General features: G+C 39.1%; 3 protein-coding genes across 5 annotated transcripts in view; 1 reads left to right on the top strand and 2 right to left on the bottom strand.

The window, feature by feature from the left end:
• The window catches only part of LOC114668454 (zinc finger protein 883-like), a 492,666-nt gene that overhangs the window by 138,231 nt on the left and 335,020 nt on the right, over window positions 1-19,415 (bottom strand). The window lies entirely within an intron of this gene.
• LOC114668248 (zinc finger protein 345-like) overlaps window positions 1-19,415 on the bottom strand; it is a 394,673-nt gene that overhangs the window by 40,280 nt on the left and 334,978 nt on the right. For both annotated transcript variants that reach the window (XM_028823925.2, XM_051925344.1), the window contains exon 3: window positions 12,539-12,629. In XM_028823925.2, the coding sequence (XP_028679758.2) occupies window positions 12,539-12,629 (91 nt within the window). The remainder of the gene's footprint in view (window positions 1-12,538; window positions 12,630-19,415) is intronic.
• LOC114669347 (zinc finger protein OZF-like) overlaps window positions 1-19,415 on the top strand; it is a 314,266-nt gene that overhangs the window by 82,110 nt on the left and 212,741 nt on the right. The gene's annotated exons all lie outside the window — the stretch shown is intronic.

Genomic DNA, 19,415 nt, shown 5'->3' with positions numbered 1-19,415 from the left:
ATATATTACGAGTTTCACTGTGAATTGTATTAAAATTAGTATCTGAGTAGTTGAGGAAACATAACATACACTACTGTCCAGTGTGCTTAAATGTTTGTTTTCATTTCTGATCGCTGTACGCCACTTCCCTTTTAGGACAAATCACAATCAATTGTTTCAGCCAAGCAGTGCCTTCCAACCATCCAACATGACAGTTTGAACCTTCATTGTTATAGATGAGCGCTTCATTGAAGCATCTTTTAAAGTCACTATTTAGTTTAACAGATGGCTTACTTAATTTTTAAATCAATTTTGAAATGCACACACTGACCTCTTAAATTATATACTGAATTGCTAACATTCACAGTGTCCATTTTTGAAAGTCGTAATTTTTACTCGTCCGCGTTCTTATGCATTATAATTCCTCCGTGTCGCATATTATTTGTCACTACTCACAAGTTCCACTTCATTAAGATTCTTATGCTGTAAATGAAAACATTTTATAGGGAAAGTTTATTGAACTGACTGTAGCAGACTTTGAATCTTCTTAAAATTATGTAATTTTTGTGATATTGATAATGATTATTAGATCAAAAATCAATGAGTCTATGAGTTTGTGTGGACTGTGTTGTAATTTTTTTCGTGACATCATTTCAGTACGTGTGAGACGTTAACAATGCATTCACTCCCAAATGATAACTCACAAAGAGGGGCGAACATGGAGGATGATCTCCCCAGGGATCTTAGGTACGACTGCGGCTGCCTGAAGGATGACAGGAGGAGTTCCGACCTCAGATGGTCTGGCTGAGCTGTGCGGAGGCAGCAAGGACGGGGCTGGGGGATGAAGTTCGTGGCTGCTGAGTCTCCGCTGGCTGTGTGAGTGATTGGTGTGCCAGGAAGACTAAGAAGAAGGTGTGCATAATTTATAACATGAATGTTAATATAGAGTATAACTATAATTATTATTATTCTACTGTATATTGGCATTGATATGAATGATTTGTGAAATTAGTGTTAAGTATTTAAAAAAAAGCATACCAGTCTCTTGTTTTTACAGGTACATATATATATATATATATATATATATATATATATATATATATATACCGTATATACAGTATATTGTGGTATAGCGGGTCCACAGCTCCCGTCTAAAAGGCCAGTTTTAACAAATAATCACCACACTCGCGGCTTAGCGAGGGGGCATGGTGGTGTGTGGCTGATGCGGTTCCTGAGGAGTTCGTGATGTGGGCGTTTCACACCTAAGTGCACAGGTGAGAAACGGTCCACATCCGTAATTGTTCCCAGGAGTTGCTGATTGCCACGACTGTCACGTCCCCTCTTCATAAATAGAAGCGCGAGTCGGCTAAAGGAGTGAGGAGAAATGGGAGAAAGAAATGGAGGTTGCAGGAGGGTCGAAAAAGGAAGGCAGGAAGCAAGAGGAGGAGAAAGCCAGTGCAGGAAAGCGAGTGAGCGCAGGCTCACGTGCAGCAAGGGAATCCATTCCCGGATGGGTTTATCCATTCCCGGGAATTCGGGAATCCCGCATTTCATTCCCAGGAATCCCGGGAGCCCGGGATGACACAGTGCACGGGCATCTCACATGTGAATGGTTTTAGAACGACCGACACTTATTTTTAATAAAACTACTGCAATATGTTGACACAAATAAAAGACTAACCTTAACTACAAGCAGTTCATGCTGTCATATACAGTAAGTACATGTGTCTTTAGTTGTGGTAATAAGAGTGTAGAAAGCACAACGTCCTCACAGGTGGTGCAATGGTAGTGCTGCTGCTTTGCATTAAGGAGACTGTGGAAGATTGTGTGTTCACTTCCCGGTTCATCCCTGTGTGGTTAGCGCTTTGAGACTGAGAAAAGCGCTATATAAATGTAATGAATTATTAGTATTTTTATTATTAACGTGTCCAGCATGTGGTCGTCCACGCTAGAGCGCACCTTCATGCAGAGTATGCCAGCCGCTAAGAAAGCACGCTCTGCCTCAACTGAAGTAGGCGGCACAGTCTTCAGATACTGATACACTTGTTCTAAACAACACCCGCGCTTGCCGTTGCTCTGAAACACCGCCATTTCAGCTTTTACTGATGCATCCAGTTTCTTGTCATCATTCTGTGATGGCAAGTTTCTTGGCACAGATAATGCGGATGCAACAGACTGATGCATTGCAATTTCAAGTTGCTGTTCAAAGCTGTTGTCTGATGAAGTGCAAACTGCAGCAATGGCGTCACCTTAATTATTTTTAACTATAACTCTGTTATTTCTAGATCGATTTTTACACGCTATACAGTATATGCAAGCTTGGCCATTCCCGTTTAGGGAATGAATAATGTTCGGGAATCGGGAGCCCGGGAATGGATTCCCTATGTGAAGCTGAGTAGGGACCCTGGGTGTTTGGCTGACACCGGAGGAGCAGAAGTAGTGGTCGCTCCTGCTGAGTATATTTTGAAGAGTGGGAGGGACCAGAAGGCGGATGACTCTCCACGTAAGGCCGTGGAAGGCAGCGGGAGTCGGGACTTGGGATGTAGATGTGGATTCCCCAGCGTGAGAGCCCTGGTCGTTGGGGGATCCCAAGTCACTGTTTGGTGGAGCCTACCGGAGCCAGGGATCGGTGAGGCGAACCAACCAGCAATAGAGTGGAGAGAAGGCCAGTGTTGAGAAGCACAGATGGGAGAAGCAGGGGAGCTGCCAGGTAAAGAAGTCACCAGGCTTGTTTTTAAAAGACTGCTTCCTGCATTGTTTTAACCTCGTTGTTTTAAAGATTTTTTCTAATGGATTTTAACCTCCACTTTTCACTTCTGTTTTTATGGATTATTTATTTAATGACTTTTGAAGCACTGCTCTTTATTTAATTTGAACATTGTTTTTGATTGTAGTTTTAATAAAAGCACTTGGCACTTTTGTACACCATCACCTTGCTCCATTGTTGTTGCCTCACTGCCGTGCTCATCGGTGACATTACCGACGGTGTTGGGTTCAAGGGCTCCCAGACAGACAATGGGAGCATGCAAAGAACCCACATCGTCACATATATATAATTTTTACTGCAGTAATTCATTAACAATTATTGGTCTTTACATACCAGAAAGACTTTCCTGAGGTCTTTTGTAGGAAATATGTGCACAGTTCATTTATCTTTTCAGATAAAAATGAACTCGCCCAAACAATGAGTTAAAAGAAACATTTTTAAATTGGCAAAGATGAAGTCAACAAAAAAAACTTTTAACTTTCTATGATTTGTATTTTTATAATTATACAGCACTTCATATTATTTTTAAAGCTCATTCTGTAAAATTAAACTATGATTATACAATTCAATGTTTATTATATTTATACATTATTATATCTGTCTTTACACGTGTTGCACACATATTTAATAAATGTAATAAACTTAACCAAGAATGATTAAAAAATCATTCAAAAAAACGTGTACGTGAATGTAAATATATCTGCACAAACCGACACTCGTGAGTAACATTTTTAGACAGTTCAAAAAGAAATGCAAAACGCAAAGTGTCTGTGTACCAACTTGAACAAGCTTTTGCAGAATACATTAACTGACAAGAGGTTGGCCCGCCCTTTCCGAGTTTTGGTAGCCAACTCAAGCCGTGATTCGCCAATTCTTGGTAGCCGAGTGAGCGGTCATTGGCCTATTCTTGGTAGACGATACGGGCTGCGATTGGCCCGAGCTTCCAATTCTTGGTAGAAACCTGGTAGCCGAGGTATAGCTGCGATTCTTGAGAGACGATCTACTAGAAATTATTGCAGGGATGTGGGTTCAAATCCTGCTCATGGCACATTGCTGAGTGGAAGAATATAACTATATATTTTTTTTTTAACTTTCTCTTCAACGAACGGTGCTTTGAATTCTACTTTGCAGACTTAGTTGTTTATTTTTCTTTTTTGATTAAACAAAACTGTTTAATGAATGATTGATTTGTTAAGGAACACATGGACAACAAGCATAGTTAAAATCACAATTAAACAAACTGCTTGCAAATTCTATTGAATCATAACTAGAACATATAATAACGCATTTCACTTACTTATATAGTACCTTTACCATGGTCTCAGACGGCCGCACAGATAATCGAGGGGTACAATAAAAATGAAAGCACAATAAGAATGAATAAATAATAGTTCACAGCCTTGTGTTTGTATGTATTTATAAAATTTGGGAAGTAATATATTCTAGTTGATGCTGACATTTAATTATTTTGAAATAGGTAAAAATAAGTATTTGGAAATATTGCAAAGGGAAATGTTTATATACTTATAGTAAACAGCACACACACCACTTAGTTAATTTTATATATATATATATATATATATATATATATATATATATATATTCTTCTTCATTCGGCTGCTCCCATTAGGGGTTGCCGCAGCGGATCATCTTATATATATATATATATATATATATATATATATGCTGTTCTACAGCACGATTAGAATCGTCTGAGTATTAAAGGTGTAGGTCTATTTTATAAGCATATTTTAGAACATCAATGTTAATATAGAGTATAACTATTATTATTATTCTGTATTAGCATTGATACGAACGTTTTGTGAAATTAGTGTTAAGTATAAACAATGAAACTATGATTATACAATTCAATATTTATTATATTTATACATTATTATATCTGTCTTTACACATTTTGCACACATTTAATACATGTAATAAGCTGCACCAAGAATGGTTAAAAAATCATTCAAAAAATGTGTACGTGAATGTAAATATATTTGCACAAACCGACACTCGTGAGTAACATTTTTTTGAAAGTTCAAAATGAAATGCAAATCGCAAATCGTATGTGTGCCACACTCGAACAAGCTTATGCAGAATATATTAACTGACAAGAGGCTGGCCCGCCCTGTCTGAGTTTTGGTAGCCATCACGAGCCGTCATTGGCCAATTCTTGGTAGCCGAAAAGGGTTGTGAATGGTCAATTCTTGGTAGCTAATACAGGCTGCGATTGGCCCGAGCTTTCAATTCTTGGTAGAATCTTGATAGCAGAAAGCGATCTGATTGGTTTTCGTTACCAAGAATTACTTTGACTCATGGCTGCTCAAGGGCGCCACGGCGGCAGTAATAGTAGATATGTGTCAATGTCGCATGCATGCATGCTTCCTGCAGTTATATTTTTCAATAAAAGTGCACTTGTTCTGTTATATTTGTACCTTTTGTAAAAGTGTTTCTTTGATGTTTGGACTTCAGGCTTCATACATTATATAGTTTATGCCTACATTTTCTCATTTACTACTAGAATATGAAAACCGTTTCTGTTTTGAAAATGTGTTTACACAGATTACTGTAGAAACGGAACACAAATGAAATGCGCATATTCCAAATAACGATCTATTATTTCCACTCTAAAACTCCACTTCAATCCTAGATAATCAATCAAGGCATGAGTTGGGAGAAGTTCGTGTACGTTCTAAGTCGGTGGGGGGATGGAATACCCGGCTGCTTGCACCTTGTCTTAATCTGCACATTTAGAAAACAAAAGACGCTGGCGGAGAGCTGTGAACAGATTTAAGAAGCGATTTAAGGTGGGATGGATCTACAAGTTTTTTCGTAGGCTCTGGTGATTCTAGTGTTAAAGAATGTGTGTGACATATTTTTGTCTTGTGCCGCCCTGAAGGGGGCGCATGTGAGCCCAACAGGCGCTCATTGTTGCTGTTCTTCTACACAGAGGCTCTGAGCGGCAATAAGTTAGCGATATCAGAAAGTCCAGTGCACTGCAGCGGTCCATTTATTTTTATTTTGTGTTCCAACTGACTTCCAAAATGGAAGATTAAGACTTTTAAAACTAAAGGAAAATAAGGAGGACTTTTACAAGAAAATAACAGAGATTTTTGTGGAGAAGGTTAGGCGCATGGACTTCATTTACAAATAAAGGTAAGACTATAAGCGGTTTTCAATTTTATATAAAATAAAAAAATTAAAAAAAAAAACGGGATCAAACTATGAAAAAAAATCCAATATTTAAAAACAAAATTTTAACCTTAAATAAAATATTCTTTTGTTTTTCTTGTTATCCTTTAAGTTGAATAGTCTGTGGCACAATTGATTAAAGAATCAGAATTAAAAGCTTTTAAAAACAACAAAATATTTCAATAAAGGTCATAATTAAAATCCGTTTTTTTTTGTACACGTCTCTATACTTTTATTTGTATTGAATGAGTATGAATTGTGGAACTTCAAAGGCAAATTTAGAACACATGGAGGGTGAGGAGCAAATGCGCTCTCTCTGCTCTCTTTCGCCGCTATAAATGTAACGTGCCATCTTAGCCAAATATGTTCCTTACCTATGTGTGAGTTAAGAATGCTGATGAGATATGAAACATAACCAGTAGTCAATGTGCATTACGGACTACTGTTTTGCGTTCACACATTTATAAATCTTACACTAAAGGAGTAAGTGCCTCACCAGCCATGAACCTCATCGCACGTCACTGCACTGTTGATGGCACTGATTGTGTTTTGAAGACATTTGTAATGAGTTCCGCAGCACACACTTTTACTCGCATTGGAATTTGGAAATCAACAATATGTATCAGCTACAGATCTGAAAATCACAGACTACTAAAAACGTTTAATGAGGAGGGTCTTGTGCACATACTGTACTGTTGGGATGACCATGTCGGCTTTGTAAACTCTAACGTGCGGTGTCTCTCAGCCTCTCTGACTTAATCGACATGGGGTAGAAGTGAAGCTGCACTGTTACAATACGAGTGCTGCCTTAAGACAAATATGCTCACCACTTTACGTAGACAAGACTCCACACCAGGAAACGTGGTATCAGGTAGGAATCTTTTATAATGTCTCTTGAATGTATTTATTAGCTTATAGACAAGTACAGCTTTTTTATCATTTTTTTTTAAAAAAATTATTGATGTTATTGAAATCACATAACATTCCATACAAATAGATCAATTTTTACAAAAACAGGATCGAAAACAAATCAACCCCAACCCCTGAGAAAGACAGCATGGCTAACAGTAAAACTTAAAGCTGGTAAAATTAAGTAAATAAATGAATTAATAAGTGAATAAAAATAAATGGAGAAGAAAAAGGGGAGAGAATCTACTTCCTCAGTGCTTTAAAAGCTTATTCTAAAATCTTATTAACTCTTTGAGGGCTGAATATTTTTTCCAAAAAACTCAAGTTTTCTGAAAAGCACACAAAGCAACGCTTTCACACATAAGTCAACATAAAAAGTCTGTTGCTACGTGCTGCGGCTGCTGTTGGCGCACGTTCGTCATCTCTTGTGACAGTAGCTGCGTTGGGGGCACCTTGCTGGTCAGCAGGAATACACAGTGGGCCAGCTGCCTGGCTGTATTCGTACAGCAGGTAAGTGGCGTTGGCGGTTGCAGTGTGATGCAATCTGGTTTGTACCTCTTGTCATCATAAGTGGTGGTCCTCCCAGGCAAACGCTGCTGTAGGCGCATCAGCTACCCAGAAGTGTTAAGCACCACGATCAGCTGGGGACCAATCGGATGATGCTGGTACCTCACTTTCGTTTTTGATCTCCAGATCACTTGCATTATATTCAGAGTCCAACAAGTCAGAGTCCTATTCAAAGAAATTACGTAAAACGTCCATGCAGTATTTTGCTTTGCACATCGCTTTGGTCTCTCGCCAGATGTTGGTGCCATTTTAGAGGTTGTTTGCTCTTCGCTAGTCATGCATGTGTAGGGAATCGAAGTTAAATCAACAAAGCTATGTAACTTTCCTTCTAGTAAAGAGAGTCAAACTAAAACGTAAAGGTGAGTTTTGATGCAGTTTACATCTGATTACTGTCCTCCTGCCATGAATTTTGACAAAAGTCGACATCAGCCCTGAAAGAGTTAATTAGATCCTGCCAGGTTTTGAAAAAGTTCTGCACAGATCCTCTAAGTGAGAATTTGATTTGTTCCAATTTCAAATAATATAAAACATCAGTTACCCACAAAAAAAAAAAAAAAACAAAAAAAATCTATTTTTGTTCTAACTGTGCTCCATGCACTAGTCTTGCCTCCGGGAACCGCAAGATTCGAACTCATGTTTGAACACCACACAAATGAAGGGTGGCCACTGCTTTTACTTTTTTGAGCCAAAGAAGATTGGCGACCTGGTTGACTAATAAGACTTCTGACTGTGGATATTCCAGTGACGTCATGGCGCTAGAGCGCATAGACATAGAATTACTAGACGCCGCATGACCAGCAGCATCGTACATCAACATCGCCACCATATTGCGAGTGGCACTGCTGTGGAGTGAAGTAATGGATAAAGATGCCTCACACATGTGCTGCTTGGGATTGTACAACCCGCTGTACGCTCCAAACCAGATCCTGGGGGATTACATTTCATAGGTAGCGCTGAACAATTGTTTTGGTTATATTTGGCCATTAGAAAATCCCATTTTATAATCTTAACTTTAGCAATGCCAGGCTAAGCTAGAAAAGCTATGCGTTTATGTGCTCACGTGAGCCTCCAAATAATGTTTTGGCTAAACATATGTAGCCACTAACTATGTAGATTGTTGCCAGCTGTTAACATTTCTCAAACTTTGAAGGTTTCCCAAAGAAATCCACCTCTGGAAGCAATGGGAGGTAGCCCTTAGATGGGATTTTGAGAAAGCTGTCCTGTGATGTGTGCAGAGCTAGTTTGGCAACAGATGCTGTACTGGCATCATATGATCAAAGCTACCACTTGCTCACATTAAAAAACAAAGGAGGTTTGATGATTCCTTCTGTGTTAACCCTTGCGTGTTATCTGACAGTCGACATTAGGGCAAGCTGTCAGTGTATCTTTGATCAATCAGTTTGTTCGGGCTGAGATTGGTTCAGATGCGTTTTTTCTCAAGGAGCACATTGAGGAAACACAGTTTGAAATTGACAACCATCATTTTATGCTCATGTCTTTAGTTGTGTCTGTCTTCCACAAACTAAGGCTGCACCATATTGCCAGACTGAATACTCTCAAATTACAGGATTTGAGCGAGCGAGAGGAGTGTAAGTCTGCAGGAAATCAATGAGGTAGGGGGGAGCAAGACTGTGAAGAACTTTAAATGTTAAGAGCGGTATTTTGTATTGTATTCAGTAGTGAACAGGGAGCCAGTGAAGTTGAGTGAGAATAGGTGTAATATGTTCAGTGGATTTAGAACAGCAGGTTATTATCCTGGCAGCAGAAATTTGAAGAAGTTGTAAGCGATGGAAATGTTTTTATGGGATGCCAGATAGAATAGCATTACAGTAATCTATACGTGATGTGACTCGGCATTAACCGATACTTCAGTACTGTGTTGCGTAAGAACAGAACAACAACAACAACATTTATTTATATAGCAACATTTTCATACAAAAAGTAGCCTCAAAGTGCTTTACATAATGAAGAGAAGAAAAATAAAAGACAAAATAAGAAATTAAAATAAGACAACATTAGTTAACATAGAAAGGAGTAAGGTCCGATGGCCAGGCCGAAGTCTAGAAATGTTTCAGAGATGGAAGAAGGCAGTCTGAGAAATGTTACTTATATGGGAGGAATTATTTAATAATTGCCATTATTAGTGTAAAAATGGATATAAATAATTGCATTTAAACGATTCGCCAAAATCTGTTGTTACTGTTTTAAACGTTATTGCTTTTTCATCAGAAAACAAGGTTTCCATGTCTACCTGTATTAGTTTAAATGGTACTTTTAACCACTCGCAATATGGCGGATGCGCTGACGTTTCATGTCGACTGGGCAACACAGTGAATGCGGTGTCTACCTATATATGTCTATGCTAGAGTGCCTCAAAATCATGTGACAGGAATATTGAAACAAGTCTCGCAGCGGTGCTTCAAAAGCCCAAAACTTGATAATTTGTCTGCCCCACTTCGACGTGGGAATAGACGAGAAAGAAGGAAGAACGCAGAGCAAGACGTTATCCTAATGCAACAGCAACATGTAATGTAAGCCAAAAAAGAACCATAGTCTTGTTAGTTTGTTATGTATGAGTCCAGTCACTCCACTGTGTAAAATTGAATTTACATTTCGTTGTCTTGGTTGTATCTCCATGTTATTTCTGTTGCCGAAAAAGGACAAACTGAAGAAGTATGGATTAACAGCCAACGAGGACCACCAGTTTTTAAGTGACATTTAAACAATATCAGGTGGGTTACACTTTAACGGTAATGTAACTAGACGTTCACAATTTCTTTATGATTATCGATAAGTAGTTTATTATGAGCAACATGTTGTGACTTTCAGCACGTACTTTTTAATCATTACTTTTTTAAGCTTGTATTAGATGGAAGTGGATCAGTGGCTTCGGAATGGGGGTGGGGTGTCGTTGTTGTGTCGCTGTTTATAAGTGGAGTGTGTGCTGTGAGAAGAGCAGATACGAAGTACTAAAGTGCACCATGCTGACCTTGGATTATGTATCGAGGTTTAAGATTTGAAACAGAGCTGAGGCTATTACAGAAGTAATGCTGTTTAAGGTATGGATTGAATGTTTTATTGAGTTCATTTCAATATTTTATGCATTGCAATGGGGTGCAGTTGAAAATACTGCAAAAACTGCTTTAAAATATTACTGATGTGGTAACAAGCTTCCAGTGTTTCAGTGACAGGTTTGATCATTTTACATTATAAAAGTTACTGTGCATTTCAAAATAAGAGTTTTTGTTTAATTTTGCACATTGTTGATATCATAACAATAATCCCTCAAATTCTCACACAATAATGACCTTGTTTTCTATATATTTTCAGGGTGAGGTATCTAGAATGGCTTAGGAGTGTAAATTCTGTTCTGATATTTTGAGCTCCAGAACACAATTTTTTTACATATTATAGACTGGAGTACAGTCATTTCTCAAGTGTCGGCCCAATGCCGTGCCTGTATGATCATTGCATGTGCACATTTTAGACACTAAATGTATTGAAAACTCATTTGTCAGGACATCATAAACACAGCAGTTACACACACAATGAGTGTGCAGTACTGCCACTTAACTCATGAGTTCTCTGAGGGAACAGATCACTGAACTACAAAAGAAGACTGAGAGACATCAACCTGTGATGCAGACCACGTTTGCCCTGAGATGACAGACCATCATCCTGTCCAGACCACCAGTGAACGAGACCCTGGACCTCTGGCCTGCTCTGCACATTAACTCTGAGGTGAAGTGGTTTGTTTATCTGTTGTTTCCCTGATGCTCTTTTGTTTACATGTCCCATTCTGTGTAAATAATATTTATCTTGTACTCATATATACTGCTCTTATATTACTGTTTACTTAAGTGTATGCAGAATTCCAGCGAATCACAAACCAGAACCTGCATTACAAACTCCATGAAGAACTCAATCATCACCTTCCACACTTGATGGACTTTTAGGCAGAAGGCATCCAAAACTGGAAGGATTTCAGAATCTTAGGATGGCATCTTGAAAGTCCATGACACACAGGTACAACACTATCAATTTCAAAGTGAGAGCAGTGAAATCTGAGCTTTGGAATTAGCAGACTTGTAAGTCTGTCTTTAGTTACTGTTTGGAAGGCTGTTCAATTTGAGTGAAGTACTAAATCACTGGCTGCTTGTCCCTTTACTGTATCTCACCACATGTGCATTTCCTGGCCCACAGAATGCTTCGGATATTTCAGGGTTACAGTATTGATAACACCTTGACTTGCAGCTGCTAAGGGTGGAATATTTCAGTTGTCTCACAGTCTGGATCACAACACAGGGTTTGTCATTTTTGTTTAGTCACCATATTCTTATTGAGTTCAGTTTACTTTGTTATACTTTCAACTTAGACAATCTTAGTTGTTGTTCATTTTATGCACTTAATTTATACAATAAACTGCAATTCTAACTACAATTCTATTCTCCTTATGAATTACATAATATACATATAAAACATACTACTGTTCTTCATGCACTTCATGTGTTTCTGTGATAGGACTCAACTGGATTCTTGAAAACAAAGAAGACTGGTTATAAACGTCAAGCACACCTTCTAGACATTAAATTTCCTGTTTGTGATTGTGTATTCTTTCAAGTTATTGATTGTGAGAGGGTTGCATTTTCATTTCTGTCAGGATATCGATGATGCAGAGCTTACCAATGCACCGCTGGCCCTTATGACAGCCATCAGTGATAACACCAACAGTCCAATTCTGTACCAGTCTGAAAAAGGCATTGCTGCTATTGAAAATGAAATTGTAATTACCCTTCTTAGATCTGTCGATGCCTTTGTGGTTATGTTCAGTTTCTCACACACACACTACATCTTAGTTATCTCAAAGGGCTGACAAACACTTCTGAATTCTTTCAAAAGATTCCGCTTGGTTTGTAAAATGGCAAACTGTCACCCAGACTGTAGACTCTCTAGAATGATCTGGCACGTGTCATTTACTCAATAAAGTTGATCTGAAAACATCATTTTAAGTTATTTAACTTTATTATTATTTTGTGGTGACGTATTGCCTCATTTTTGAGTTTTACTAACTTTTTCAGGTTTACAGGTTTCTTAAAAGGTGACACAACAGGATTTACTCACCTCAGATTCCTGCTGACCACCGCAGTTCGTCCAGTGCAGGGTGGGTTACCTGTCAGTGTGCCAAGTTTGACGAGTCCACCCAGAGTCTCACCTGAGTAAAGAGAAAGAACACACGGCTATGTCGAGATGTACAGCACAGTATAACACTTCACAGGACACAATCGTGGAGCAACAAGTAGATGGAGCAGACAGTAAGAATGGAGTACTGGTGATGGCTTGTGACTAAAAACCCTGAGGCTGTGTGTGCAAATGTATCTGCTAACACCATCTGACCTTCTGTGGCCTTGAGCCAGTCGCTTCATCTGCCTTTGCTTCAATTGGGTTAAGAAAATGAAATGCAACCAATTATATCCCAAGTGTTCTAAGCTGCCTTTGAATTTACCCATGGAATTAAGCGAGAAGTCAAACAAAATGACACCATCTCGCTACATTCATAATGGCTAACATGGTACAACACCCTAGTCCCAAGAAATTAAAAACGTTACTCTAATAAAGGTGTCAGACAAGTAAGGCAATGTAAAGGTAGATCGATAAACAGACCAAAACATCGGCATAAAAAAAATAAAAAGCGTAAAAAAAGTTAAACATTATACCCTTGGTTTATTGTTGTTTTTTATTATTGTATTAGGGTTTACTATGCTTATCCAGGGCCACTTTCTAACACCATTCCATGGGTCTACTATCTTAATATTTCAAGAATGTTGAAGATTATATTTTATGCTTATAGTATTTAGACTGTACAGGCAATAGATATGTCAATTTTAATCCTCATACGCCACTGCTGAGGGGCTTGTTTTGTTTTGGATGTGCTCTGTCTCTAGGTATGTCAGAGGACAGGGACTTTGTGAAGTAGGGTCCAGCCTCACATGGGGGGATGCAGAACGTGCTTGGGGGTGGGGGGACTAGGGAAAAAGAGAAACAGAGCAACCTATGTCTAATCTATCAACGTAACAATAGACTGCATGATAATAACCCCTGGGAATTTGGAAATTAAGGTCAAAGCTGTCTCACTTCCAGTTAAGACTACAAAATGACATCAAAAATTCAAAGTCAATGTCTCCAAGATGGGACAGTTAACTTTGTGAGCTAGAGTGTTAAAGGCCTGAATCATGAATTAATAAGAAATTATTCTCTCACCTAACAGGTCTAAATGCTAAAATAGTATATTTTACAGGAGACCCACTTATTAGGCAAGGATCAGTTCCGGCTCCAAAAAGACTGGACTGGCCAAATGTTCCATTCCAGCTATACAAAGAAAACTAGAGGTGTGGGAATTCTCATACATAGAACAGTCTCTTTTGTAGCATCAGTTGTAGTATCTGATCCTGAAGGGAGATATGTGATTATCATTGGTAATTTATTTAACTGTAAAGTGATTTTGATAAATGTTTATACACCCAATGTGGATGATAGTAACTTCATCCAAAATGTATTTATATTCATTCCCAATGTGAACACTCATAAAATTATAATGGCTGGGGACTTTGTGTTTAAATTCTAGACCTAGATAGGTCTCCTGTCACAGGGGCGATGACATCTAACACTGCAAAGACAATTACACAGTTTGTAACTGACCACAACTTATCAGGCCACTGAAGATTTCTAAACCCAAACTCAAGAACATATTCCTTTCTTTGTAGATAACAATTTCTTGCCTATGATTAAATCCTGCAAGTACAACACTATTGTTATTTCCGACCATGCCCCTCTGATCTCGAAGCTAAAATCATTATGCCCAACATACTCATCTCGCAGATGGCATCTTAACCCACTTTTATTAGCAGACGAGATCTGTACAGAATTTGTATCAAAACAAATCATTTTTTTCTACAGACAAATACATCCTCAGAGGTCTCTGCAGGAATACTCTGGGAAATGCTGAAGGCCTTCTTAAAAAGACAGATTATCTGATATATTTCCCACAGAAATAAACTGGAAACCAAGAAGGTATCAAAGCTAACTAACAAAATTACTAGAATAGCTCAAGAACATGCCAGGTGTCCAAGTGAGGCTCTTCATAGGAAAAGGCAGGCTCTTCATTCAGAACTCAACCTCTTGACTACTAAAGAAACTGAACAACTAATTTTTAAATCAAGACATCATTACTATGAACATGTAGAGAAAGCTAATAAGCTCTTATCTCAACAAATCCACAAGCAAGAAGTTCACAATGAAATCCCAGCAATCAGCAACATAAACATAGACAAAATCATAGACCATAAAAATATAATGCACACATTTAGAGACTACTATAAATCCTTATATTCTACTGAGTTTAAAGAAGAGAAAACACAATCCAATGCATTTCTGGATGCATTACAGATACCACAAATAGATACTCTTAGTGGAGAGGAATTGGATAAACCGTCGGCACTATCAGAGTTACTAGATGCTATAAAGTCACTTAAGAGTGGGAAAGCAGTAGGCCCCGATGGCTATCCTGCCGAATTTTATAAGAAGTTCTCCACTCAGTTAGCTCCCCTTTAATTAGCAGAATTCACAGAATCTAGAGACATTAAAATACTACCTCAAACTTTTCGCCAAGCATTTATCACCGTCTTTACTAAACAAAATAAGGATGTATTACAATGTGCAACATACACACCTATTTCACTTCTGAATAATGATGTTAAGACACTCTCCAAAGTCCTATCTAGAAGGATGGAGAAAGTGCTGCCTTCTGCAATATCACAAGATCAAACTGGATTTATTAAAGGCTGACACTTAGTGTCCAGTCTTTGACGACTGTTTAATGTAATATATTCACCCGCAAAGTCAAACATCCCAGAGATGATATTATCCTTGGATGCAGAAAAAGCATTTGATATGATTGAATGGAACTACCTTTTCACTACATTGGAGAAATTTGAGTTTGGCCCAAACATTTGTGCATATATCAAATTACTGTATACCAACCCAGAAGCTTCAGTTTGTATTAACAACATTAATTCAGACTAATTTAAACTAGAACGTGGTACCAGACAAGGGTGCCCTTTGTCACCACTACTTTTTGCAATTGCCATTGAGCCACTGGCAGTTCACTGTCGAAATGCTTATCAGATAAAGGAGATTATCAAAGAAGGACTTGAACAGAAAATTTCTCTATATGCAGATGATATGGTGCTGTATATATCAGACACACAAAATTCTGTGCCTGCAGTCTTAACAGCACTTACAGAATTTCAAAAGATCTCTGGTCTCAGAAATAATTTGAAAAATACTCTTTCCAGTGAATTTTCAAGCACACAATATGAGATTGGACACCTTCCCTTTAATCATTGCAGATTAGTTTAAATATCTTGGGGTAAACATCACAAGTAAACATAAACCTCTTTATCAACAAAATTTCGCCATCTATATGGAAAAAATTGAGCAAGACGCACAGATGGTCAACCCTTCATCTCACTTTAGCTGGAAAAATTAACATTATTAAGATGAATTTCCTCCCTAAACTTCTCTTCTTATTTCAAAACATTCCAATATACAGTACATCAATAAATCATTTTTGAAGAAATTAGATTTAACCATAACCTCATTTATTTTGAACTTAAAACATCCACATTTCCAAAGGGTGACCCTACAAAGACCAAAGGTTGCGTGGTTCTACCTAACTTTCAGTTTTATTACTGGGCAGCAAACATACAAAATATAAAAACTTGGACATGGACACAAATAGATGAACATATACAGGCTTGGTCTGCAATAAAAATAAAATTATGCAGTATTTCTTTATATTCCTTGCTTTGTACCCCAATAAATGCAAGTTATCACCAATATACTAACAACCCAAATGTGCTTCATTCACTCAGAATATGGAACCAACGTAGGAAGCATTTTAAGATAGAGAATCTTTTATCGGTGGCACGATAGCCTCCTACACAGCTGTTTCTGTTTCAGTTAATGACTGTGTTTCAACCTACGTGTGACATTGATGATCATTAGCACCTGTTTGGTAGAATTGGTTGATCAGACACCTGACTAGAATCCTACAAAATCCCTGACTTTGTGCAAGTGTACCTAGAAGAATTGATGCTGTTTTGAAGGCAAAGGGTGGTCACACCAAATATTGACTTGATTTGGATTTCTCTTTTGTTCATTCACTGCATTTTGTTGAGTGATGAAAATAAATGATTAACACTTCAATTTTTGAAAGCATTCTTTGTTTACAGCATTTTTTCACACTTGCCTAAAACTTTTGCACAGTACTATATATACACTCTGTGATTCATCTTCTCCCTTTGTGGCTGGGCTATATATCTCTTCTCTTATATATATTTCTCTTCTGGTTCGTCCTGCTTCCACTTCAAAACCAGTCCCGCCCACACGCACCCGACACAGCATTTCTCGATTCCTATTCGTCCTTTTCCATGTCATGCACTATACTGGCCTGCTGAGCATAATATATCCAACAAGTACTCGAGGTGCTGCCACAACGGTAAAGTGGCTTTACCACCTTTGCGGGAGCCACCTGTGTCTTTACTACAGCTTCTTACACAGCAAACATCAGAAGCTAAAAATTATCGTGAACACATTCGAGAATACAATTCTTCTCTAGCGTTTGCTTCCATGGGTGCACAGATAACTCAACCTCCTGGCCACGGACCATACTGTTTTAAAATACACGGGCAAATTTATCACCAAATCTCTCCATTATACGCTAACACTTCTACCTCTCCAAGATATGGACAGTTGTATTTTTTTGACACAGTGCAAGCTACTGAAGTACGCTTACAAAATAAAGCAAACTCTGCTGGCAGCGAAAATTTACTTCTCCAGAGTCCAGCTCGATTCCATGCTCAGAACCATCAACCCCTTCGCTAAATCATACAAACACATGCATGAAATCGCTCAGTCCAATCCAACAGCATCTGTATGAATGGTTTTCAAGGAAAACCCTAGGCAGGATTTAAAACAATACAATGCCCCGACATGTTACACCGATGTTGCAGCGATTTTCGTCGGAGAAGATGGCGAACCGCCTGCCGAAAAGGACTTTTGCATCTATCCCATAGGTAACTCCTGTAAACAGATTTCCATGCTCAATATGAATTGCGATCCTATGGTTAACCCACTTTTATTCCCTTATTTTATTCCCTACATTGGCTGGCACAAGATTTACAACATGTTCCCGATAAAAGAAACGGCAAGTGAATAAGGCTTACTCAATGCCAATTTTACGCATACAGATTAGCAATGAGGAATACATTTAGTATTTTACACTCCAGTGGCAAACTATTCCAACAGTATGTCGTAGATGCTGTAACAAAGGCGTTATATTGCACCCAACCCAACACAGATAGACACTGAGGCACGTATGAAATAAATAAAGACTTTTATTTTTCTTCACCCGTGGGTGCACGTCTTCCCCGTGACCCACAGGCAATACACAGTCCATCAAGCACTATTAAGCACACCAACAGTTTCTCTCTTTCACCACCACTCCTCCGCAAGCGTAGTCCTCCTCCCTCCCGACCCTGACTCCCTGAGTGGTGGTGGCTGGTCCTTTTTATAGCCCACCCGGAAGCGTTCCAGGTAATTGACCACCTGGTCCTAATTGCACTTCCAGGTGGGGCTGAAGATTCGTCCAGCCAGGCTGTTGAAACCAGACAGCCCCCCCTAGTGGCCATCCCAGGCCCCAACAAGGTGGTGGAGGACTCCATCTCCCATGGAGCACTGCGGGAGGTTGGGGAATCAGCGTCGGCCAGGGAGGCTGCCACCAAGCATCCCGGGGGAGGTACTGAGCTGCCCATGGCTGCTGAGCTGCCCCTGGAACATAAGCAGCAGGGGCGTCCCGGCCGGGAATGGGACCCGGCCGTTCGCGAGAAATCGTATGTTAAAACAGAGGGCGCGCATCTCAACTATCTCAGATTACATCAACAAGATCTGCACTTGGGCCAATACAAATGACTATCAGACGCATTGCAAGCAAACGCTGAAAATAACGTACGTGTAGGCAAAATGATCATATTACCATTCACATTTCCAGGAAGTCCAAGATACATGCAACAAAACTATCAGGATGCCATGGCCATAGTACGTAAATTGGGAAAGCCTGATTTATTTATCACTTTCACATGCAATCCTGCTTGGCCAGAAATTCTACAAGCACTGTCGGATACCCAAAGACCAGAGCACAGACCTGATATTGTAATACGAGTAGATCTTTCGACTCATTATCTGTCTTCTCCACCTAAACACCTATTCACAACTGCGTCTTTCAAGAAGTATTTGTTTCTTCATTGATTTCTGAATTCCTTTCTCACCGTTGTCTGTTCCTATTCTTACACCGCCGTATGCTATGGTGGGCTTCGGCTAGTATATATATATTGTCACATATGTGCGACTGGGACACTGCTGAAGGGCCTAAATGATAGTAATTACAAGTGTGCTGCGGAGTGCGCTGACTGCCTCTCTCAATCTCTTGCAGACCATTCACGGGAAATCCCACAGGGTTCCGGCACCAATGATGACGTCACTTCCGGTCCCGGCCCAGATGATGTAATTTCCTTTACCAGCCTTTAAAGCTGTCATCTTGTCTCCATAATATCAGTACTATTTTGGACACAAACCTGTAAGCATCTCTGTTCAATTTACTTCAATTTTGCAGCCGGGAAACAATATAAGGGTGGCTGCCCCAAACCTTTATGATGCCTGTGACTCATCTTTGTGACAAAGGTGTAGTCGGCAGGATTGATGATTCCCAGAAAAAACGGGATGATACGCAAAGTCTCACCAGGTGGGAGAGTACTGGGGCTGAGTTCGAGTGTTGGTGGATTGTCCAGTGGTGCAGAGTGACCCAGTGCAGGCTCCGCTCCCAAAACATAAAACTGGGCCAATATCTAACCAAAGGGAGTGTGTGGAAGAGGCACACTGATAT

The sequence above is a fragment of the Erpetoichthys calabaricus genome, chromosome 1 (assembly GCF_900747795.2).
Source record: "Erpetoichthys calabaricus chromosome 1, fErpCal1.3, whole genome shotgun sequence".
Lineage (NCBI taxonomy): Eukaryota > Metazoa > Chordata > Cladistia > Polypteriformes > Polypteridae > Erpetoichthys > Erpetoichthys calabaricus.
Note: the sequence above shows the minus strand (reverse complement) of the source record. Positions and strands in the feature narration are given on the sequence as shown.